This window comes from Euprymna scolopes, chromosome 14, assembly GCF_053919585.1.
Source record: "Euprymna scolopes isolate OS-2025 chromosome 14, ASM5391958v1, whole genome shotgun sequence".
Taxonomy (NCBI): domain Eukaryota; kingdom Metazoa; phylum Mollusca; class Cephalopoda; order Sepiida; family Sepiolidae; genus Euprymna; species Euprymna scolopes.
The window spans coordinates 111,668,120-111,694,470 of NC_136495.1; the positions used below are offsets into that span (position 1 = coordinate 111,668,120).

A 26,351-nucleotide genomic window follows, 5' to 3' on the forward strand; every position below is an offset into this window, starting at 1 on the left:
CGAAATTCCATCCAAATTCCTTCATTCGACAGAAACATTCCAGTGTTCGACAAAATACACTTAAAAAGGTTAGAGGTTACGTCGACCGAAACGTTGTGAAAATCACACTCAAGATGAGAACATCTGATGAATCCAAAAAATATGAACTATACTTAAATATTAGGGGATTTATAAAGAATTGGAATCAGGAATTGTATCAGAATCAAGAAAAATGTTGGAATCGTCCCATCACTACTAAATAACCAAAAAAGGGTTGCTATGCCGTAAAACAAAACAACCAAATCAATTAAACTGAAGCGTGACTGACAGATACTTGGACTGCTCTCAAATAAGATGCGTCCCTTCAATCATCACGTTTCGTGATGATATATTTCAAATCGAAAAGTGAAAACTTAATCAACTAGAAGTGTAGGCACATTTAAAAAAAAAAAAATGATTTTGACGAATGAATGTTTGTAAGAATGTTATGCAATTTTCGATTATATTCTGTGCAAATAATTTACATTTTTGTTTGTTAAAAATCTTTTTTTTTTTTTTTTTTTTAAATTCCTTTTTGGAGGACTGACCCATTTTTTGGATCTTCAATTAGTGTATCACTATAGCGAAAATGCAATTGACGATAGAAAATACTGTAGCGTTAATTGATTTACACGTAAAAATATTCAGAAATGCTTAGTTGCTATACAAGAATTACCAAGTAGAAAACAAGTAATATTGAATTCATGTTATTTTTATAAACCACTAGAATACCCGTCCCAAGATAGGTAAAATTAATTTTCTCCAACAGAACAGTTTTGCACCACTTTTGTGTCCCATTACAAAGATTAAAATCAAAATATGATACTAAACTTTATCTCTAGAATCCTTATTCTAATTTTGATCAAAATCCATTACATGATTTTGATTCTAGAAAATGTTTCAAATTTAAGGCTTAAACTTAAAGGCTTTTAAGAAGAAAACTAAATACAGGGAATCTTGATTAATTGGTTTTATGACTAGCGATCAAATTCAATTCACATAAGTTTGTGCCCATATTATGCCCCCCTTCCCATCCCAAACTCTAAAATTCTTCAAGAAACTGAAGTTTGGGGAATATTTATTAATTGATGTCTAATACTTATTGTTAAAATTTCACAAAATAGAGATATCTTAATTATGAAACTCTGTGGACCGTCCGGACATCCTTGCTTGCTTGAATCTTATGTGTATGTATGTATGCATATAATATATATATATATATATATATATATATATATATATATATATATATATATATATATCACATTTAAATCCAGATAAGATGCCTGCACAAATTTTTTGGTTTCGATTCTAGCTGATGGCATCCAAATCATGTCTTTGTAAGACTTTTGAAACCACTACTATATATTGGGTACAATATAATAATTACTAGAGAATTAACTTTATATTAGGTTGGTGCAAAAACAGTGTATTTTGACGTTCAACTAATATATATATATATATATATATATATATATATATATATATATATATATATATATATATAAACAACATTTTTGCACCAATCTAATAATAATAAATATGAAATCTGCATAAATTAAAATATATTTAAGTGTATATTACTACTGGGCAACGCCGGGCAGCGTGCTAGTTTGCAATAAATTTTGACAAAATATAAATACAAGATGAACTAAATATTGAAAGAGGATAATATCACTACTTGTGTTACCCCACAAAATCGTAAGTTAGGTACCCACTGAGGTACACTAAGAGGAAGCTTCACATGCCTCCTTGCAGCGACTTGCTCCACAATACATTAGTCTACATTGCACTGTAGAGAACCTACTGTTGATTTTATGAAATTTATTTTATATAATGAATTGAAGCTTAAAATGCAAAAGTCAAGTATCATTGTTCAATTGTGCTCTAAACAGAAACGTTCTTTTTTAACGCCCCCCCCCCCGGTCATATCAAAGAATCTGCTGTTGATTTTATATGCCGGAAACATCTGCTTGTTCGGGGATAAAAATTTTAAAACGCACTTGTGATGTTAGACTGTACTTTCTTTAATCGGTTGTATTTGATTATTGATTTTTGATACTTATTGGAGGTATTTCGATACAAAACCTATCTAAGAACAGTCACAGCCACAAAGTTCACATTTGTGTGAAATTACATAAAAATTGACCTGGCCGTTTTGGAATCGATAGGGAACGAAAACACACACACACACGTTTATATATAAGTAGATATTATTATTATTTACCTCCCCATTTTTCTTAATTTTTTCAGTTAAAAATTATTTAATATCTATTAAATTTCTGAAATATTACTGATGTTGAACATTTTGCTTAGTTGTTATTACCTTTATTTTATTTATTTGTGGACTGTTATCCTCATCTTCATAGTTGTTGCACCACATTTCGACCAACTCATCCTCTGACCTTCTTCGGGTGATTAACTGATGGGATAGGAATGCCGAGTCTTGTAATTGTGTCCCCAGTAATTACTGCCTTCTATAGTTGTTGTCTCACCACGTTTTGGCCAACTAATCATCTGGCCAGCTTTAGGTAGGATTGAAACCACCTTCTTCAAACAATGCTCACCTGGAACTGTAGAGACTTAATGCATATCCACTGTGCCACGGGCCCCAAGGATGGGTTGGCTGAAACGTGGTGAAACAACAACTATGAAGATGAGGATAACAGTCCATAAATAAAATAAATATACAAATTACTAATCTCAAAGGATTCCAATAAAAAATATGTTATTACCGTTTCTTATTTACTTTTTAACTGTAATCGAAAGTTTAATTGGTTGAATATATTTATCTCTATTGTGAAAAAAAAAAAAAAAAAAAATCATAAAATTCATATAATGCTTCGATGAATCACTAAGGAATCTGAATAATGCTTGATATAATCAAATGCATGTTAATATAAATTTCAATTGTCATATTGAATTACAAAACCAAGCAATTGAAATTCAAGTTTTTTTGTTTTTTTTAATTTTTTATGTATTATTTTTCATTTTGACAATAACATTGGTGTAATAGAATACCAAAATAATACTGGGTTAATTGATAAAACCATTGTCTCTAAGTGTAAAACTTGAATAAATTTATTGTCAGCATATCAATTTAAAAAAAAAATTTTTTTTTAATGGAAATTGCTTCAAACAAAGCATGAAACCACTTGATGTAAGGAACTAATGAACAAAAAAAAATCACTTCAAGATCAAAAACTGACGGTAAGTGTTACATGACTAGATTCTGACCCAGAAAACTGCAGTACTCCCCCCCCCACACACACGCACACCTTGTCTGAAACATTGCTCATGGAGTGTGAGGACTAAAGGACAAAATAAGGGAAGCGAGAGTTTATGAGTAGAGCTGTGACAACAGAATATTCTTTTCGTTCTTTTGACTTTCTAGTATATATCTGACACAGTCTGTCAACCGAGAACCACATCAGTCTATATAAAAACATAAGATATTAACGGATATATACTCAAGAGTCAAAACAATGAAAAGAATATGCTGTTGTCACAACCCTAGTTAGGAGTATGCCGAAACTAAACAAGAGATCCACTTTTTACTCTTCTGGCTTGAATTTTTTTTTTTTTTTTTTTTTTTTTATGACTTTGATATCCCCCTTCCCCTGTCCCCAAAGTTCCGATTTTTTTTTTTTTTTGATTCCAATTTTGATTAATGATCCCAACACTAATCAAGACATAAAGTTGATATATTATGTATGGATAGACTTTGTTACTTTTGATATTACCTTAACTGTCATTGGATCAGAAAGAAATATTTGCAGGAATAATAAAAAAAAAAAACAAAGAGAAATTACTATTTTAAAGTGACCTTCATACCCCAAAAAGAGAAAGATAAGACAGCTAGCTTGTATAGCTACACCTGGTTACATTGTGCGACCTCCCCCCCCTTTATCGAAGGAGAAATTATCATTTTAAAATGATGAGTTGCATGCCTGAAGGATAGACAGATAGCTTGTTTAGTTACATTGTCTGCACCCCGCCCCCCCTCTCTGCCGATGTCTTTTATGTGTCTCCTTTACTTGAAAATTATCATCCGGAAGAGAGAAAATTCTCTCTCTGAAGTCACATGATTTTACTGACTTCTGTTTTACTAAGGTCACCTCTCACATCTAGGTGTCACTTAAATTTTTTCATTCAAATGTTTTTTATTATGCAACACAAAGTATTTTGGAATTTTGATATATTGTTATTATTAGGCACAACATAATGAAACTTTGCTGGAAAAGCATGAAGTTTCGAGTTCTCGTGAACTATAAAGCAATTAGAAACTCACCTGCCGTTAATTCAGCCTTTCCCTGTCCGGTGAGGTGTTTCTTGATGATAAACAAGATTTTCTCCAGCTGACTGCACACCACTGAACAACGATCTTAAACAAAAACCGTTTCATGCAAATAAGCAAAGTCACTTGTTTTTTGTTTTTTTGTTTTTTTTCTTAGAAAAAAAAAAATGCCAAAAACAAAATTTTTTATGAAAAATGAGATTTAAATAATAATTAGCCTGTGTAATTTAGATAAAAACTTATGCAAAAGAGTAAGGTTATTTTTATGTATTTATTTAAAAAAAATTTTTTTTTTAATCTGATGAAAAGGAATTATATTTGATGTGTTGAATGTAGACTTTTATCTTTCCACAAACGGCAAGATGTCACAACATAACATGGGGGATGGGGTGTATTGGGACACACCTAGGATACATTTAAAACATAAGTACAACTCCATTGACCTTTCCTGACTCATAAAGATATCACAGGCAAAAGTGATTACCTCTGAGCTCCTCTGGGATTTTATTCCAGTTCTCTTACACAGATGGCTAGGGATTTTTATCCAGGAGGAGGGGGGGGGTCAACAAAGATTAGACCATTCCTGTAATGACCTGGTCCCTGTTGATTGCATTGTAATGCTGGTTCATGCAGTTCTAGGAGGTTCATCTTCCCAGGCTTTACTTTCTCTCCTTGAGAAGGGGTTAGTTTATTGCTAATCGCCTGAGGCGCCCTTACGGGGTATGCCGACAGGACTGTCCAGGCACTTTTTGCAAGTCAGAGTGCCCCTCCTCGGGGGCACTGACTTCTCAATCCCACTTTCTGACCCTGGTGCAGTGGGAGAGAACTAAATACCTCTTATACATATGGAAAGTATAGGGTATGTTTTGAAACACCTAAGGTAGATTAAAAAAATAACTACAGCTCCAGTGACCTTTTCTTCTTTTTTTTTTTTTATAAAGATCCCAAAAACATCGGATTTATTCTGAGTCCCCTTGAGATTCAATTCTTTTTAGGAACTGGTTCTCTTATGCATAAAACCTTTTTTCTATGAAGTTAATTAAACAAATAAATCTTTATAGACAGGAAAAATGCAATTCTGTTTCTTTAGTGCCATTGGGGAGGTTAAGCCTGGGAGGTAATGCTTCTTTTGATGGTTAATTGTTCTTCAGTCCTTGCTATAATTAATAATGATCTCCAGCTGACTGATGAATAAGCCTGTCGAGCATATGTGTGCAGTGTGATGAAGTATGCAAATGAAACCTGGTTAGTGAGGCGTGAGGATATGCGTTGCATGGGGAGAAATGCTACAAGAATAATACAATTGAAGTCTCTACTTACATAAAAGGTAATTTGTGTGTGTGTGTGGATTCGTTCTCTATGATTTCTGAAACAACTAGGCCAATTTTTTCTTTTGAAATTTTACACGAATGTACTTCAAGTCTGGGAGTGCACTTAGATAGTTTTTGTGTCAAAATACCAACAATAAGTATCAAAAATGGATAATTGCAAAATCCGATTAAAGAAGGAACAGTTTGATTTTTACTAAAGTTAACATCCTTATATACAACCTAAAAGCACAAGTGCATTTGAGAAGCTTTATCACTGCACAAACAGAAGGGCCTGCTGTATAAAATCAACGGTAGTTTTTTTTGATAAGAACATTTAGAACACAATTGAACCATGATACCTGACTTTTGCATTTTAAACTTTAATTCAAAGCATTATCTTCTATATAATAAAATGACTGTAGAAATTCCCCTCTGAACCAAAGTATCATAGGTTTGTAACAGATGTCACATACAAATTCATCCAGGCTAATCGCCACTATCTTATGTAATTTCAAACACCATTTAAGACACATTCAGTTGTGATAATAAAATGCTACATTGTATCCTATGAGCAACACCATCACAATTGCAACATCTCTAGATGGAGTCGCTATGTTTCTCTCTAAATACTACTACTGTTACCAGTTGTTACTGGAGACGAATTCTACATGTTCTACAGATTCTGTGAGTACACAGGCTGTAACTGGCTAATAGATACATAGACCTAACATAATCTTTCCAATTCATAAATAATAAAGGCTCCCTTACCAAAGTCCGTCCACTCTGATTGGTTAAGCTCTGAAGATTTTCATATTCTCGAATGCAGTTTTTCTCTTTATAAATGAACACTTAGTAACATTAAAATTGGCATCACTAAGAGACATTATTTCGCCTGGCATAAAGTTCATTTATTGCATAGGTCATTACAGGCATATAAGATCAAAAGTTACAAGAGAGAAAATCACTAAACAAACGTTAAATTAGCCAGTTACTTGTTTTCTTATACAAAGTTTAAAACACGCTATCCATTATAATAATCTTCTTCGTCATTGACGTCTTCGTTACAACATCAACAAAATTAGTTTCTCTAGTTCTTTTTACTATCAGACATACTATGTGTATATTAATGAGGTTTCAAACCATCGCATTTCATATATATTTATACAGTGAAGAGTTTAACTCCCAAATATTTGCATATTTTATATTAAGATTTTTCCTAAAAACAATAAAAAACCCAAACAATTGACAAAATACAGAAGTGTAAAAGAGAGAGCAATTAACATATTCTCTCTTTGACATGTGATTTGACGACATTTTATGTTTTCTGGTATTATGATACTAAATACTGCATATACAATTGATGCCAAAAAAATGCTTTCTGACGGCCAGCCAAACAATGCATGTACGCACATTGTTTGACTTGTGGCAAGACTATTTGTCAGCGATAATTTTACATGTATTATTCATTTACAGAAAACCTAGAAATATTGCCAAATTAGGATGAATGTGAAGGGCGGTAAGAAACAACAAATTTAACTTTTTTTACCCTTGAATATTATCTTCATTAATGCTATAGAGAGAATATGGCTATATTGATGATGTTAACTTGTGACTAAATTGAAGAGATTAGCTCCCAAATATTTGGATTTTTAAAATTATGCCGATAAAGAAAAAAAAATTAGTATGGCTATCTTGAACGTGCTAACTCATGACTAAATTGAAGTTAGTTCCCCAGAAATTGCGTTTTTTTTTGTTTTTTTTCTGATTATGCCGAAAAAGAAACAAATATGGATGTTTTTTGAACGAAACATTTTGCCAACAATCTTATTTCCACAACAAACATATTACTTTTTGTAACATTCCATTTTTTTTTTTTTTTTTTTTTCAAATTAAATCCTAATATAAAAGACGCTATTATTTGAAAGCTAAACACTTCAATATATATATGAAATGCATCAGTACTTCACCACGGTACATTCATTTTGGTCATGGGTGCCAGTACCTGCTATTTTAATGGGTCTAACACTAACAACCGTAGTTTGTTTTTTATTTTTTACAGGTGGGGTGGGGGACATACTTCCACCGGGCAACGCCACTACATGGGTCCTGCTTGTATAAAAATAACTTCATAAAATAGACAGGTTCTCTACAGTGCAATATAGATTACAATTATTATGAACTAAATCACTACAGGAAGACATGTGAAGCTTCCTCCTGGTTCACTGGTGGGTTCTTGTTTCTGTATTAATTAAAATATGATATGCTTATTTTACAACCAGCCAATGCTGGGCGGCCTGATAATCTATATAAAAGCGAAAATGTGTGTTTGTATGTATGTGTGTTTGTATGTCTGCTAAAAACTTTCGACGGACAGAACAAAAATTCACAAATTTGATCTCATATGAAAGCCCCACCCTCCGGACGACAAATATCAAATTTTTGGCCCGAAAGGTCCACTTTAAGTTAGTCAGCTGACCCTTTTTCTACATGGGGAGGCCCCCCCAAAAAGTGACATTTTAACAATATTTATACGTAATTTAATAAACGCTGAGTCATGTCACGTGACCTTGACGTAAGCAAGCTGTAATGGCGGTCGGTATATGAAAACATTGATTATAATAAGACTTTGTTATCGGTAAAAAAGGCGACTATCATACACATCAAAATATTAACTTTCACATTATGAAAACGTTACCAAAGTAAATTAGCAGGTTAAAAATAGTTAGATACGATAGTTAAACGAAAAATAACAAGCCAAAAATGTGAAGTAAAAAAAAAAAAAATTAAAGATCGATGTTTTTACAAAAAAAAAAACAAAGCCAAACGCCATTTTTCTTTTTTAGTAACACTATTTCTCTTTAGAGTAAGGAAGACGGAGAGAGAGAGACAGAGAGAGAGATGTCTAGACAGGAAACGAGATTCGTTTTACTATGTTTTAAAATGTAAACAATGCATCTAAAAACATTACATATACAAAATAAGAGTGAATGGATTTGATCACATCCCAGGCATAAATCCTCCTTATTTTCGAGTAACGTTTGTTTCTACGAAAGATGAGACCGCTTGAATTCTAAGCGCAGATACTACACTTTGATCTTAGCCAAAAGACCAAGTAACCGTCTTATACAGCTTAATTTTCTACCGAGCATTATCTTCTATTATAAAAAGATGCATAATTTATATTTATCGATTACTAGATTGAGACAAGACGTCATATTCCAAAAATCACATCTGAACTAAAAACATTATTTAGAAGGCCATCCTTATTTTCGAGTGACGTTTGTGGGAGTGGGGGGGGGGCAAAGTAGACTGGTCATTATCAGATGGGTGACTACTTGGGAATACCAAATGCTTTATGTAGACCACCAAGTTAAACAACATAGTCTTGGTCATTAACAAATGGGTGAAAACTTGGGAATACCAAATGCTTTGTATAGATCACCAAAGTTAAGCAACATATAGCTGTGTCTTTATCAGATGGGTGACTACTTGGGAATACAAAATGCTTTATGTATATCACCAAAGTTAAGCAACATGTAGCCTGGTCATTATCAGATGGATTACTACTTGGAAATACCCAATGCTTTATGTAGATCAACAAAGTTAAGCAACATGGAGTCTGGGCATAAAATGATATAGGTACAAATACAGATAGACGAATACTTGGCGTCGCCCGGGATTGTATTAGATAGCTGCACTTATACAAAAGCAGAATATCCGGCATTACTCAAGCTTGCATGAGATACGCGAGATAATTTAGTTGCAATATCGCCGGCGTTGCCCAGGATTGAAGGAGATTGATGGAAATATATATTAGCAAAATTCCTGGCGTTGCCCGGGATTGAATGAGATAGGGGCAAATATATATTAGTTGAATAATCAGCGTCACCCTGGATTAAATGAGGGTGGTGAAATATAAAGTTTGTACCGAAAATGGCTTAAACAATTTTCTATCTCAAAATTACTTCATTTGTGAAGTCGATTCCAGATCTGACTTAAACAGTTAATGATCTCACAATTAGATTAATACATATATATTGTTGGCTTTCTATGAAAGTTTCCTAGGCCAGTTTCTATAGGGGGTGATCTATATTTGTTAAAATGTTTTATGTATTCACCCGGGAATGATGTGATAGTTGTAGTAGTGGGTAGAAAGAAGCATGATTATGTTAATTTTAAACGTGCTCTTGAGTTTTCTTTGGGGGTTAAGTTGGAGAAAGTAATGTTCGTTTTGGGGTAAAAAGAAGTTTGTGAGATTGTTTAATATATCTATTTAAATTACTCGTCTTAGTGTAGGTAAAATTATTTTAAATGTTCACCGTCCTTGCAAAGGTAAAATTATTTTAAATATGTGTTGTATATTCATCGTCCTTGCAAAGGTAAAATTATTTCATATACATGCTGTAAATTATCTACCCTGGGTAAGATAACATTATATCATACGTCTAATACCCGTCCTAGCTAGGTAAAATATTCTTTTGCTCGAAATAGCAAATGATACAGACATTAAAAATTTCTCACTCCTAAGAATTACAAATATATTCAAAATCAAATTTAATTTTCTCATTGTTTACACGGTCCAGAGCTACTTTCTAAAAATTGTTTCAGTTTTCTTAAAATTATGGTAGCCTTGGTGGTAAGAGAAATTATTTAACATGTTGTACAATACCTGCTGATAGTATGTGAAATTGTTTCATGTATGTATTTTAATTACCCGTCCGAGGGTAGGTAAAATTATTTTAAATATGTGTTATATCTTACCCATCCCTGCAAAGGAAACATTATTTCATATATATGGTATAAATTACTTATCCTAGATAAGGTACAATTATTTGATACGTGTAATACCCGTCCTAGGGTAGGTAAAATATTCATTTGCTCGAAAAAGCTAATGATACGTAGACATTAAAAATTCCTCTATCCGAAGAATAACAAATATGTTCAAAATCAACTTCAATTTTCTCATTGTTTATATGGTCCCGAGCAATGCCGGGTAGCCCCGCTAGTATATATATATAAAATCAAGAAGCAAAAATTAAGTTAACAAGCCAAAAGCTTCTGTTAACTCAAAGCGAATATTAATATTTATATAGTAATCCTAACCAAATAAAAAGCTCAATATAACCAATATAGGATATAGAGCTTGTCATGAAAGAATACAATTTAAGACTAAATTATAATTTACAAGAATTTGTTTGACAGGATAATCAAAAAGAAATATTAAGATTTTCTTTATCCACGGAGTTCCAAAGAATGCAGCTTCAATTTATGCCAGTGCCAGCAAATTCATAATTTCCCTATAATAATCATTTGCTAATATCTTTCCTCTGAAAAGATCATTCTTTGAAACTCCACGGATTAAGGAAATTAATATTTCTTTTTGATATCCTGTCAAACAATAGATTCTTGTAAATGATAATTTAGTCTGTGTTCTTATATATGAAACCCACAAATTGTTTGTGTCGGAAAGCTGTTAGACGCTAACCTTTGTTTGAAAAGGTCATATGATTATATCCATGCAATGGCATGCTTTTCTTTTTTGTTATGAACATCTAATATAAAAGTGACAATAAATTGAATTGCTTGTTTGTATACTGCTTAAATCTTATGCAATAATAGATATTTTCTCCAGTTAAGAAAGGTTTTTATTTTATACTGACTCGAATATGGGCAGATTACAGTCTGAGCTGAGTGTATTTTGTTTGCAAAGGCATTTCATCATTTTCATCACCTGATCTCATGAAATCTCTGCAAGTTTGTTGTTTGCTGTATGGCATTAACCCTAAGAAGGTTGAACCGAATTCCTCCAAAGGAGGAAGTGTCAAGGGGATATTAAATTCACAGACGATTCCCAGTTGCCTGTGTGGCCTGTAAGTTGGCCTGAAAACTTTTGGTATGTATATATATATATATATATATATATACACAGGGTGACCCCCCCCCAAAAAAAAAAAACGGGCCCCAACTCTAATTAGACCCCGTTTCTTAGTGTTTTGTCCATCCAAATGAAATGAAACTTTGGTCATAACTTAGTTTATCATATTCAAAACATCACATCAAAACACTAGGGTCTTTGGCCTTTTTTCCTCCGTTCTACAGCATATGTTCTAGATGGCCTCCATTTAGCTTTTGTATTTTTTTTTTTTTGGTCACCCTGTATTTTTGAAGTGGCATTTACTCTGATTGAACTGATTTCATCTGAAGAAGGAAGTTCCATGGGAATATCAGATTCATAAGTGGGCTCCATATGGGGAGATGACAACATTACGTTTTTGCAGTTCTTGCTGGGAGGTAGTGATGTTTTCTTACATACAGTGCCTGGTATTCCTAAATGGTCACTCATCTGGTACTGACCGGGCTTAATATTGCTTAACTTTGGTGATTTAATGAGAACTGGTGCCAACGTGATTATGCCATATAAAGTTTTTGTTAGAAATGGACTTTAGATTGAGTTGATTGTAATATTGCTGTTGGATGTGGTTTCATAATCGATTAGTAGTTTTATCTGGACACCATGTCAGAGTGGGCTCAGAGGTGGTAATTTCGTCAAAAATGACCATCAAGCAAGAGACCCAAAATCAAAACTTCTGGAAAATCTATAAAAGTGAAAATGTGTGTGTGAGGACACTTCTCAACCTATATACTCAATGAATGTTTGCTCTACAGACTTGAAATTCGGCATGTAAGATATTCAGACATATGGAAAAATTTTACTCCATTTTCATCCGGAAAAAAAAAAAGGGCTACCAGGGGGTCAAAATTGAAAAATTCGTACGTGGGGAATCATTGGATTTTTATCTGTTTGCTAACTGTTTCACGAATGCACATGTGTGAAGAGTGCGCATTACAGACCGCTTATGTTAAGAATAAGTGGTTTGTAAACACCCTTTAAAGATCGTGTCACACTAGCCTAATGGTTATCATACTTGATTCGCTGTGTTTAGGTTTTGGTTTTGATCTCGGTTTGAGTATTTTTACTTTTTTTTTTACTTAGACGTGAACTGTTTAGAAAAAAAAAACAATACTCGCATGTACATCTCTGTTTCTTTCCGGTTTTTTTTGGTTACTTTAAAAAAAAAAAAATGACGTTACATTTAATATCAGGCAACGTCAAGCACATTTGCTAGTAGATAAAATTTCTGATTCAATAAAAAAAAAATTGGCTTAATATTTTATTTAAAACAAATTTGATCTTTTGAATATCACAAATTTAAAAAAAGTAAAAAAAATCTGACTTTAGTATTTTGTTTCTGCTTGATATTTTATGAAATTCTGTAATATTTTGGATATTACTCAAGTCAAATTCTATCTATTTGTAAGTGCTGATATCCAACTTTTAAAGTTATATGGACTATAAAATCATTAACATAATTGTTTGACCCTTTTTCAGAACTTATAGGGTTAAAAAATAGCTATTTTTCATAAAAAAAATCTGCCAGATATTTTGCATTGTTCACCCTTAAATTACACCTGACAGATAGCTTATGGAGATGGATGAACTATATATATTTTGAATCCCCATCTTATACTCTATATGAATCACAAATTGCTTTATGGCAATCAAATTTCGTTTATAAAATAATTACCAGAAAACATCCAGGAGAGGAATGCCAGAGTTAAGGTCCAAAATTTTTCAGAATTCCAAAGTCCAATCCAATATTGGTTATTAAACTTTTCCCAGGATCTCAAATACCCATAAAATCAAGCTAATTTAACTATATTGATGATAGGATATTAATTTGACTATATTGATGATAGGATATTGATTTGACTATATTGATGATAGGATATTGATTTGACTATATTGATGATAGGATATTGATTTGACTATATTGATGATAGGATATTGATTTGACTATATTGATGATAGGATATTGATTTGACTATATTGATGATAGGATATTGATTTGACTATATTGATGATAGGGATATTGATTTGACTATATTGATGATAGGGATATTGATTTGACTATATTGATGATAGGGATATTGATTTGACTATATTGATGATAGGATATTGATTTGACTATATTGATGATAGGATATTGATTTGACTATATTGATGATAGGATATTGATTTGACTATATTGATGATAGGATATTGATTTGACTATATTGATGATAGGATATTGATTTGACTATATTGATGATAGGATATTGATTTGACTATATTGATGATAGGATATTGATTTGACTATATTGATGATAGGGATATTGATTTGACTATATTGATGATAGGATATTGATTTGACTATATTGATGATAGGATATTGATTTGACTATATTGATGATAGGGATATTGATTTGACTATATTGATGATAGGATATTGATTTGACTATATTGATGATAGGGATATTGATTTGACTATATTGATGATAGGGATATTGATTTGACTATATTGATGATAGGATATTGATTTGACTATATTGATGATAGGATATTGATTTGACTATATTGATGATAGGGATATTGATTTGACTATATTGATGATAGGATATTGATTTGACTATATTGATGATAGGATATTGATTTGACTATATTGATGATAGGATATTGATTTGACTATATTGATGATAGGGATATTGATTTGACTATATTGATGATAGGGATATTGATTTGACTATATTGATGATAGGATATTGATTTGACTATATTGATGATAGGATATTGATTTGACTATATTGATGATAGGGATATTGATTTGACTATATTGATGATAGGGATATTGATTTGACTATATTGATGATAGGGATATTGATTTGACTATATTGATGATAGGATATTGATTTGACTATATTGATGATAGGGATATTGATTTGACTATATTGATGATAGGATATTGATTTGACTATATTGATGATAGGATATTGATTTGACTATATTGATGATAGGGATATTGATTTGACTATATTGATGATAGGATATTGATTTGACTATATTGATGATAGGGATATTGATTTGACTATATTGATGATAGGATATTGATTTGACTATATTGATGATAGGATATTGATTTGACTATATTGATGATAGGATATTGATTTGACTATATTGATGATAGGGATATTGATTTGACTATATTGATGATAGGGATATTGATTTGACTATATTGATGATAGGGATATTGATTTGACTATATTGATGATAGGATATTGATTTGACTATATTGATGATAGGATATTGATTTGACTATATTGATGATAGGGATATTGATTTGACTATATTGATGATAGGGATATTGATTTGACTATATTGATGATAGGGATATTGATTTGACTATATTGATGATAGGGATATTGATTTGACTATATTGATGATAGGATATTGATTTGACTATATTGATGATAGGGATATTGATTTGACTATATTGATGATAGGGATATTGATTTGACTATATTGATGATAGGATATTGATTTGACTATATTGATGATAGGATATTGATTTGACTATATTGATGATAGGGATATTGATTTGACTATATTGATGATAGGATATTGATTTGACTATATTGATGATAGGGATATTGATTTGACTATATTGATGATAGGATATTGATTTGACTATATTGATGATAGGATATTGATTTGACTATATTGATGATAGGATATTGATTTGACTATATTGATGATAGGATATTGATTTGACTATATTGATGATAGGGATATTGATTTGACTATATTGATGATAGGGATATTGATTTGACTATATTGATGATAGGGATATTGATTTGACTATATTGATGATAGGGATATTGATTTGACTATATTGATGATAGGGATATTGATTTGACTATATTGATGATAGGGATATTGATTTGACTATATTGATGATAGGATATTGATTTGACTATATTGATGATAGGATATTGATTTGACTATATTGATGATAGGATATTGATTTGACTATATTGATGATAGGATATTGATTTGACTATATTGATGATAGGGATATTGATTTGACTATATTGATGATAGGATATTGATTTGACTATATTGATGATAGGGATATTGATTTGACTATATTGATGATAGGATATTGATTTGACTATATTGATGATAGGATATTGATTTGACTATATTGATGATAGGATATTGATTTGACTATATTGATGATAGGATATTGATTTGACTATATTGATGATAGGGATATTGATTTGACTATATTGATGATAGGGATATTGATTTGACTATATTGATGATAGGATATTGATTTGACTATATTGATGATAGGGATATTGATTTGACTATATTGATGATAGGATATTGATTTGACTATATTGATGATAGGATATTGATTTGACTATATTGATGATAGGGATATTGATTTGACTATATTGATGATAGGATATTGATTTGACTATATTGATGATAGGGATATTGATTTGACTATATTGATGATAGGATATTGATTTGACTATATTGATGATAGGATATTGATTTGACTATATTGATGATAGGATATTGATTTGACTATATTGATGATAGGATATTGATTTGACTATATTGATGATAGGGATATTGATTTGACTATATTGATGATAGGGATATTGATTTGACTATATTGATGATAGGGATATTGATTTGACTATATTGATGATAGGGATATTGATTTGACTATATTGATGATAGGGATATTGATTTGACTATATTGATGATAGGATATTGATTTGACTATATTGATGATAGGATATTGATTTGACTATATTGATGATAGGATATTGATTTGACTATATTGATGATAGGATATTGATTTGACTATATTGATGATAGGGATATTAATTTGACTATATTGATGATAGGGATATTGATTTGACTATATTGATGATAGGATATTGATTTGACTATATTGATGATAGGGATATTGATTTGACTATATTGATGATAGGATATTGATTTGACTATATTGATGATAGGATATTGATTTGACTATATTGATGATAGGATATTAATTTGACTATATTGATGATAGGGATATTGATTTGACTATATTGATGATAGGATATTGATTTGACTATATTGATGATAGGATATTGATTTGACTATATTGATGATAGGATATTGATTTGACTATATTGATGATAGGGATATTGATTTGACTATATTGATGATAGGGATATTAATTTGACTATATTGATGATAGGGATATTGATTTGACTATATTGATGATAGGGATATTGATTTGACTATATTGATGATAGGATATTGATTTGACTATATTGATGATAGGATATTGATTTGACTATATTGATGATAGGATATTGATTTGACTATATTGATGATAGGATATTGATTTGACTATATTGATGATAGGATATTGATTTGACTATATTGATGATAGGGATATTAATTTGACTATATTGATGATAGGGATATTGATTTGACTATATTGATGATAGGATATTGATTTGACTATATTGATGATAGGATATTAATTTGACTATATTGATGATAGGGATATTGATTTGACTATATTGATGATAGGATATTGATTTGACTATATTGATGATAGGGATATTAATTTGACTATATCGATGATAGGGATATTGATTTGACTATATTGATGATAGGATATTGATTTGACTATATTGATGATAGGGATATTGATTTGACTATATTGATGATAGGATATTGATTTGACTATATTGATGATAGGATATTGATTTGACTATATTGATGATAGGGATATTAATTTGACTATATTGATGATAGGGATATTGATTTGACTATATTGATGATAGGATATTGATTTGACTATATTGATGATAGGATATTAATTTGACTATATTGATGATAGGATATTGATTTGACTATATTGATGATAGGATATTGATTTGACTATATTGATGATAGGATATTGATTTGACTATATTGATGATAGGATATTGATTTGACTATATTGATGATAGGATATTGATTTGACTATATTGATGATAGGGATATTAATTTGACTATATTGATGATAGGGATATTGATTTGACTATATTGATGATAGGGATATTGATTTGACTATATTGATGATAGGGATATTAATTTGACTATATTGATGATAGGATATTGATTTGACTATATTGATGATAGGGATATTGATTTGACTATATCGATGATAGGATATTGATTTGACTATATTGATGATAGGATATTGATTTGACTATATTGATGATAGGGATATTGATTTGACTATATTGATGATAGGGATATTGATTTGACTATATCGATGATAGGATATTGATTTGACTATATTGATGACTAGCAGTACTTGCTAACCGGCATTGCCCAGTGGAAGCGTGCCCCCCCTCCCTTCGAAAAAATTAAAGTATGGTTGTTGTTGCTGCTGCCCAACTTGATTATTTATGGGGACGGCTTAACAGGAACTTGTTTACATTAGATTTGAAAACGACCATGTTGTAGTCAACCGAGAAGCATGCCAGCAGAACAGTGTTTCAAAGGCAAGCAATTCTGGGAAAAAAGATTTGTTCATGGAATCTTCGTTTACATTTAGGCACAGATAGAGAGTGGGGAGAATCATATATAGTTAGTAAAGTGTTTTTTTTGTGAAATTTTGGCAAGCAGGGGAACCATAGATTGGAGTTCAGTTGAGCAATTGCCATGAAAATAGCGATTGAGCAGAGACAGGTTCGCGACCTCTCTTCTGTGCGGAAGAGGTTGCAGAGAAGAGAAAAATGCATATTATTATTAGGTTTTGAAGCCGGTTTCGGACTCTATCAAGGCAGGTTAATTAGTTTAGGAGTGAATCTTATACATACAAATATATAAACATATACACATTAACTTTGTTTTGACAAACTTCTGGGCTTGACCTTTACTCCTGATCTGAAATGAAACATGTACATCAAATCTGTTGCCACGGTCGCTGGAAAAATAGTGAGATCCTTCTACCGCTCCAGTAGATATCTCACTGCTGATGCAATTCTCTACCTGTATAAGAGCCAGGTACTTCCAAGGATAGAGTACTGTTGCCACATCTGGGCAGGAGCTGCTAGAAAGACCTTGCCAGAGTTCAAAATAGACTTTGTAGTCTAGTGGAGGATGCCCTTTTCTCTTCCTTGCAACCTCTTTCCCACAGACGTTGCGAGCTTGTCTCTGCTTTATTGTTATTTTCATGGCAAGTGCTCGTCTGTGCTTTAATCTATGGTTCCTCCTTGCTAAACTTTCACAAAAAACACTCGTCTAGCTGAAACGACTATCAATAATTTCCCCCACTCTTTCTTTATCTGTGCCTAAACCTAAATGTAGATTCCATGAATGGGGCTTCTTTCTTAGAACTGCACACCTGTAGAACTCTCTTCCGTTTGCCTGCTTTCCAGCTGACTACAATTTGGTCGTCTTCAAGTCTAACTTAAACAAATTCCTATTGAACCGTCCTCTCAAGTAATCCAATTTACCAAATTCCCACTATTAACAATTATTATCCCATTGACTATTGTACACTCTTTAATCCTTATCTTCGAGTGGCCTCTTGGCCTTGATAAGTGAGGACTCCTATGTAAAAAAAAAAAAAAAAAAATACTGCATGATAATAATAGCTCGTGCTGAGATAATTTCTATATTTTTCCTGATTCGAATAGTTACAGATTCTGATTTAAAAAAAAAAAAAAAAAAAAAAAAAAAATCTAAATATTTAGCTATATATAGTTGTTCTGTTTTCAGATAGATTATTGTAAAACACCATGTAATCTATCTATCTGTCTATCTATAGAAGTGAGAATAATTCTCAATCTATGTACTCAATGAAAGGCTTGAAATTTGGTATATAGCGTATTCAGACATGTGGAAAACTTTAATTGGTTTTCATTTGGAAAAAGGTGTAAGGCGTCAAAATTGGTATTGGGGAGGGGTCATTGGGTTTTTATTTGTTGGCTAACTTTTTCTCGAATGCACATGTGTGAATCGTTCACATGACAAATTATGTTAAGAATAAATAGGTTTGAAAACACTTTTTTTAGATCATAGCAAGCAGGCCTAATGACTTGTCTTTAGGTTTTGGTATTGATCTCAGCTCGAGTATTTTTTATTTTATTTTCAAGAAATGAACTATTTAGAAAAAAAATATAATACTCACATGTACATGTCCCAGTTTCTTTGCATTATTTTTACTTTATTTTTATTTATTTTTTGAAGGAGTTTAACGTTATGTTTAATACTGGGCAACGCCAGGTACATCTGCTAGTATGAACATATATTTTCGCAAACGTAAAAGTACACTTATGGCGGTTGATCTATAGATTTTAGTTTTAGTGGTAGTTTTAAATAAATGAATATTTATGAGTACCAGAAATGGAAATTTAAGTTTCTTTTTTAAACAAAAACACTAAAAAATAAAAAAAATTGAATGAACCGTTTTGGGTATTAGAAAAAAGTTAGATTTTTTTTTTTTTTTTTTTTTTTTTTTTTTTTCAGATACCAATTTCAATACCCTTCAAAATTCTGATTCCCCCCCCCCCTCAATTCCAATTAATAGTAAAACAAAGACATTAATGAAACTCCGACCTTCTTCAGGTTTATCTTGCTAAATTGTCTGATTTCCATTTTGATTGTAAAAAGTGACGTTTTATATATGATGACTCACTAAGAATGCTTTCCTTTTGTTTTTCTTTGCATTTCAGATGTGTTTGATGGGCTTGGAAATTTTGCCGCTATCTTTAGTGGTCCTCTCTTTGGTTACATTCATTACAACATACATAATCGCTGTGGAGCAAAAGCATGTCACACCTTACCTGCCATATATCAGGTGAGTTAATCAGCCGTTGGTCACTTTGCTCTCTTTACAGATTCAGTTGACCTGCTGCTTATCCTGTCCATAAAAAGGTTTGGAATTATTCCCCCCCTCCTCTCTCTCTCTTAATCTTGTTTTCATACAGTGGACAGATTTCGGGCAAACATTTCCAATTATATTTCTAAATTGTTTTGATGAGGCTTGATAATTTGTATCATTTGGACTAGTGTTCTCATCTTGGTTGTTTTTTGCACAACGTTTTGACTTGTGTAACTTCTACACCTGAAGAAGGTCAGAGATTATACTGTCCAAAACGTGAGAATAACGTTCAAGATGAGAACAGTTATCTGAATGCTCCAAATAAACCAAACGTGTCTTTAGATGAGGAAATGCATACATACTGATCCAAATACGTCCTAAAATGGAGTACTGTTGTTATGTCTATACGCGAGCTGCTCAGAGCACCCTATTCTGCCTTGATAAAGTTCAAAACTGGCTTCGAAACCTAGTAGGTGATGCTCTTTCCTGCAACCTCTTTCTCACAGAAGATACATTGAGAGCTCTATCATTTTCATGGCAAGTGCTCGTCTGAGTATCAATCTATGGTCTCCTCTCTTGCCAGACTTTTACAAAAAAAAAACAAAAAAAAAAAAAACACTCGTCTTGCTACAACCACTATCACCAATTTCCCCCACCTCTCTATCCATACCTAAATCCAAGTGCAAATGCCATGGACAATGTTTCTTTCTTAGAATTGCCTTCTCCATGCAACACTGTTCTGCTGGCCTGCTTTCCAGCTGACTACAATGTGGTTGTCTTAGAGGCCATTGTAAACAAGTTCCTGTTGAGCCATCCCCTTAAATCAAATTATACCCAATTTTCACCATTAGCAAGTACTATGCTGTTGTCCTTATGGTCCACTCATTAACCCTTATCCCCAAGTGGCTTTTGGGTCCTGATAAGTGGGGACTCTTGGGGTGGGGGGAGAAAAACTCTTAGTGTTAAATAAAATAAAGGTAAAAGAAAAGGAAACGATGAAATGCTCATATGATAATTGGGAACGTTACGTAATGCATACATGATGTAATCGTATTCTGCTTAAATATGTATTTGAGAATGAATGAACGATAAGATTTGGCCAAAGTAATGTGATTTGTTTCTTATTTATTCTGTCACCGTGATACACGACAAAATTGGATGGCAGCTGCCCCCAATCCCGATTCACAGATATGATTACACATACTCCTGCAACTAATTATACAAAGGAAAAAATGGTTGCCCACATTGGTGACATGGCAACGAGTGAGTTAAAAAAAAAAAAAAAAGAAAAAAAAAATGTACGTTTGGATTAAACTCACATGAGATCTGTTGTGCATTTTAGAACAAGCCCTTTCTAAAACACAACTCCAGTCTTTACAAGAAACTACAAAATCAGTGTTTATTCAAACTACTAGGACCTGTGAAAATTTTACAAGCTGTCCTATATGTAATACTAGCCTGGGTGCCCGGCATTGCCCGGGTGTTTGGAGGTGTGTGTTGAGCAAATAAAAAAAAAAGTGGTAGTAGGCAGGCAGGCTCGAACCCGTATCGTGAAGGAGGAAAAGAACTTGGAAAAAAAAGTGATGCGTTAGCTATTGCACCCATCGCCAAACCGGAAGTGACATAGATTTAAATTAAGGCTACACAATAAAAAAGAGGCAATGACTTTCAAAAATATCAGTGTCTTTTTTTTTTTTTTTTTTTTTTTATCGGAATCTTTCTCCATAAGGCATGAAGGCATGAATATATTGTAAAGAGCTAAAAATAAAAATACTACTTCAGGGTCAAAAACTAGCCAACAATAAGTGTTAGATGGAATAGATCATGATCCAGAAAACAGCATTTCTTCTCCCTTTGTCATAAACATTACTCATGGAATGTGAGGACTAAAGGACAAAATAAGGAAAGTGAGAGTTATGAGGTTGCTGAAAGTAAACTCAAGGTTCACTTGCTATTCTCCTTGAATATGTATATACATATATATGTAATATATCTTTTTAAAAAAATTTTTTTTTATAAGGGAGTTACCACTTATCAAGGCCTGAAGGCCATTTAAGGACAAAGGTTAATGAGAGGTATGGTAGTCACTGTGACCACAGTGTAGTAATAGTTAATGGTAGAAATAGGGTATAGGTGAATTATTTAGGGGGACAGCTCAACAAGAACTTGTTTGCATTGGACTTGAAGATGACCATATTGTAGTCAGCTGGAAAGCAGGTTAGCTAAGCAGTTTTAGTAAAGAGGCTTTGTTCATGGAATTTGCGTTTAGATGTAAGCACAGCTCCCGTATGTAATATTCTAGTTTAATTGGTAACTATATATTTGCCTTTGAGCACTATAAAAGATAAAAAAAAAAAAAATGACATAATATTAATCGTTTGACAATCAATACTGCTACCACATCTAGGGAGGTGCTGCAGAGAGCACTCTTTTTTTGCCTTGATAGAGTGCAAAATGAACTTCACAATCTAGTGGGGGGGGCGAATCTCTTCTGTTTCTTGCAATCTCTTACTCACAAGAGATGTTGCTAGTCTCTTTTTACTCTCGAGTTATTTCCATGGGAACTGCTCGACTGAACTTCAGTCTTTGGTTCCTTTTTGAAAGATATTCATAAGAACTCTTCTTTCTACCACAATGAAAAAAAAGACTTTCCTTTCTTCCTCCCTGTGCCAAGCATCGGGCAGGATTTCCATAAGCAGTTTCTTTGCAAAGGCTTTTCGTCTATGGAATGCATCACCGCAGGACTGCTGGCCTGCTGATTACCACTTGATCGTCAACAAATTCTTGTCAAAGATTGCTTCATGAGTAATCAAATGCAGTTTAGACCATTGGTAACTGCTAGTATTCCCATAGTGTTCCTCCTCTTTCGACAGGAATTATTTTTATATTATTAACTTTTATCCTCCTTAAGTAATAACCCCAGTAGTAAAAAAAAAAAAAAAAAAAAAAAAAAAAAAGAATTCTAGCATAGGAGAACTTGTTTATCATATTAGTTTATTTTCGATGCTTATTAATTTTAGCTAACTCGGTTTTTACTTATTTTGTTCTTGATTCCTTTCAAGTTCGAAATGTATGAGTGTCGGTCAAAAAGTAAAGCCTCCTGTTTTTCTTGTTTATTTTTTTAACTCAAAAAGTTCAAGTGTTAGGAAGATGGGAGTGGTACCATTAAAACAAGTGATCTTTTGTGCTCCGGAATTTTTCTACATAGTCACCACCATTCTATATGCATTTTTGCCAGGAATTTGATAACTGATTTCTGACACATATCCATGACAGGGTTTGATTTCTTTGAGTCTCACATCGTTAATATTCGCAAAAGAGAGAGAGAGACAGAGATGAAGCTTTCAGATCATGAATGCATAAGTTCAATCATCATAACAATGCAATTTGCAATCCCCTCTGATCCATTCAGGTGGAATAAATAAATAGGAAGCATTACTTTTGAAATGCCCTCGTATCTTTCTCCGTTACAATTGGTTATCGTAAACAAGTGATATATGCCTAGAATGATTTTTTTTTTTCTTTTTAACAAATGACATACAATTCCAAGGCATATTTTGTGGGAGTTTGTTTATCTCCCTCCCGTGATGGGAAGATGTGACACAAGGTCAGAAAGTGGAATTTTGGAGCCAGCGCCCTAGAAGAGCATTCTGGCCAAAAAAATTGACTGGGCAACCCCGTCTGCATTTCTCGTTAGGGACGCCTCAGATGATTAGTATTAAACTAACCCCTTCTCAAAGGGTGACAAAATAAAGCCTGGGTAGGTAGACCTTCAAGAGCTAACCACAACAAAATCCCATACTGACAGAGAGCAAGCCATCCTCAATAATGGTCTTCCAGGTTGAATAATGTTGGGAATTAACCAAAGTTTGTTCAAGACACTCTTGTAAATTACTTATACTTGTAGTCACGCGGGGTGGGTTGCGCTAGCTCCAATGGTTTTAACCATATCGTGCGTCAAGGCTGTCCTCCTTTATCGATCGGCAACAGAGTCAACGGCATGATCTAGCTATTTACGATTCCAGTGTCGGACACAAAAAATGCGAGTATCAGACATGAGTTCCATGTCTGATTTAAACGTTGTGAGCCACATCAGGAGTTGACCACCTTCACTCTGTCTGAAGCCGAACTTACTATTTCAGACTAATGTACTGTCTTTAATTCAGGAGGGGTTTTCTATAGTCTGTTTTATTGCCATGACACCATCCTCCCAAGCATAATTTCATTTTTTGGTGGGGTAGTGTAGTATATATCCATTTGTCATGATATTCTCCCAGTCATTACCTCCTTCTATGGTGGTCGGTGTAGTGTATGTTTGCTCACGGTGATACCATTTTCCTAGGCATTATCTCTTTCTTTGATAGGGGAGGGTCAGTATAGTATATGTTCGTTGACTGATAACCTCCTCCCAGTTATTATCTCCTTCTTTACTAGTACCTAATAGTACTGAGTGTTTGGCACAAAGATAAAAAACTGTCTTGCACCCAGTTAGTTCTAGATCAGATGTGCTTAAAGTGTTCGAGGGAAGTATATAAAATCAATGATGTCCCGTGTGGAAAGGAGCCTCCAAATATACATTTTGCTCTTTTCAGCCGGCAACAATGGGAGATTTTGGTGTTTATACGGTACTAGCGGGGGTACCCAGCATTTTCCGGGTGTTTGGAGGTGTGTGTTCAGCAAAAAAAAAGCGTTAGTAGGCAGGGAGGCTTGAACCCGTGACGCGAAGGTGGAAAAGAAAGTGAAAGAAAACGTGACATCTTACTGCAACGCTAAGACGCGAGAGGAAGTGAAAAACATTCAAATTTATCAATGTCGATCAAAACGTTGACTTGCTAAGTGAATAAGTTCACGCAAGTGCAGAAATGAACATTGGCTGAAGGCCAGTTCAGCTTTCCGTCGTTTAATTTGTTTCGCAACAACATTGGGGAAACCAAGCTCCCCCGAAAAAGGGGAACTCTCAAATGAATAGCAATTGTCTGATATGAAGGGTTTTCCCAACATTGATCAAAGCTAATTGCTTTTAAGACGTCCCAGCATGAAAGACCTCTGACGGCTTTGCTTCAATGATTTTTGCTTTATTTATACGAAAAAGACCAACAAATATGCGAAAGGACGGAATAATGTGAATTTTTTTAAAGTCAATGTAATAAAAATTTAGCTATGATGTCTGTTTGCAAATCGTAGATATTATGATCTGGCGAGTATATAAAAAGTTGTAAAAAGAAAAAAAAAATAGTAACCCTCTTAACAGCCCACCCCTCCTTCGAAAAAAAGCCGTTCTCGGACATACAAAAATGCGCGCACCACTTTCGCCTTTTATATATATATATATATGGAGCACAGGTGAAAATTGCATTCCATGTAAAAACTATTTCATATATTTAGGTATCCTGCAAAGTTAGGAAAAATTGAGTAGTATTGAAAATATTTTAATTAGAGATAAAAATCAGTTTTTGTATTTTTCCAATACCCCATTCATTGTACCTATTTACAATGCCTCCCCACGGGACAGTTAGACACCAGGGTCGTTTTTTAATGTGGAGAAAAGGTACAAAAATAAAAAAATTGTCTCAGTCGTGAACGACTGCTCCTCCACAGAAAGAGAACAAGAAATGGAAGTGCAGCATCCGAAGAACAGACACTACACCCTGATCTTGACCAAAAGGCCCCATTCATTGTAACTTGGTTAAATAATACAGATTTATCTCCCCCTGCTTTATGGGATTTCTACTCTTACAAATGGCAGATTGGTAAAATACAATAAAACTAGTTTTTATTTTTAACTAAAGTGCTACTCAATAATTTTTGCTAACTTTTAGTGTAGACACTTATTTTTGCTTAATCAAATAGCAAAGAGTTTTTTCAGTTAACTTATTTGTAATTGCAATTTTCACATGTACCCCTACCTGTATAAGCACCGAGATTTCTTTCAAGGATGATAGCAAATGTGGG

The 26,351-nt window shown here is 32.8% G+C and overlaps 1 protein-coding gene across 3 annotated transcripts in view; it reads left to right on the top strand.

The window, feature by feature from the left end:
• Positions 1–26,351, top strand: part of LOC145293223 (DNA damage-regulated autophagy modulator protein 2-like) — a 75,982-nt gene that overhangs the window by 11,963 nt on the left and 37,668 nt on the right. Inside the window, exons 2-3 of one of the 3 annotated variants that reach the window (XM_080139764.1) lie at positions 3,163–3,228; positions 20,251–20,375. In XM_080139764.1, the coding sequence (XP_079995890.1) occupies positions 3,190–3,228; positions 20,251–20,375 (164 nt within the window). In that variant the 5' untranslated portion in view covers positions 3,163–3,189. Of the gene's footprint in view, positions 1–3,162; positions 3,229–20,248; positions 20,376–26,351 lie in introns of all 3 variants that reach the window. The other 2 variants (XM_080139766.1, XM_080139765.1) reach the window with 2 other exon arrangements.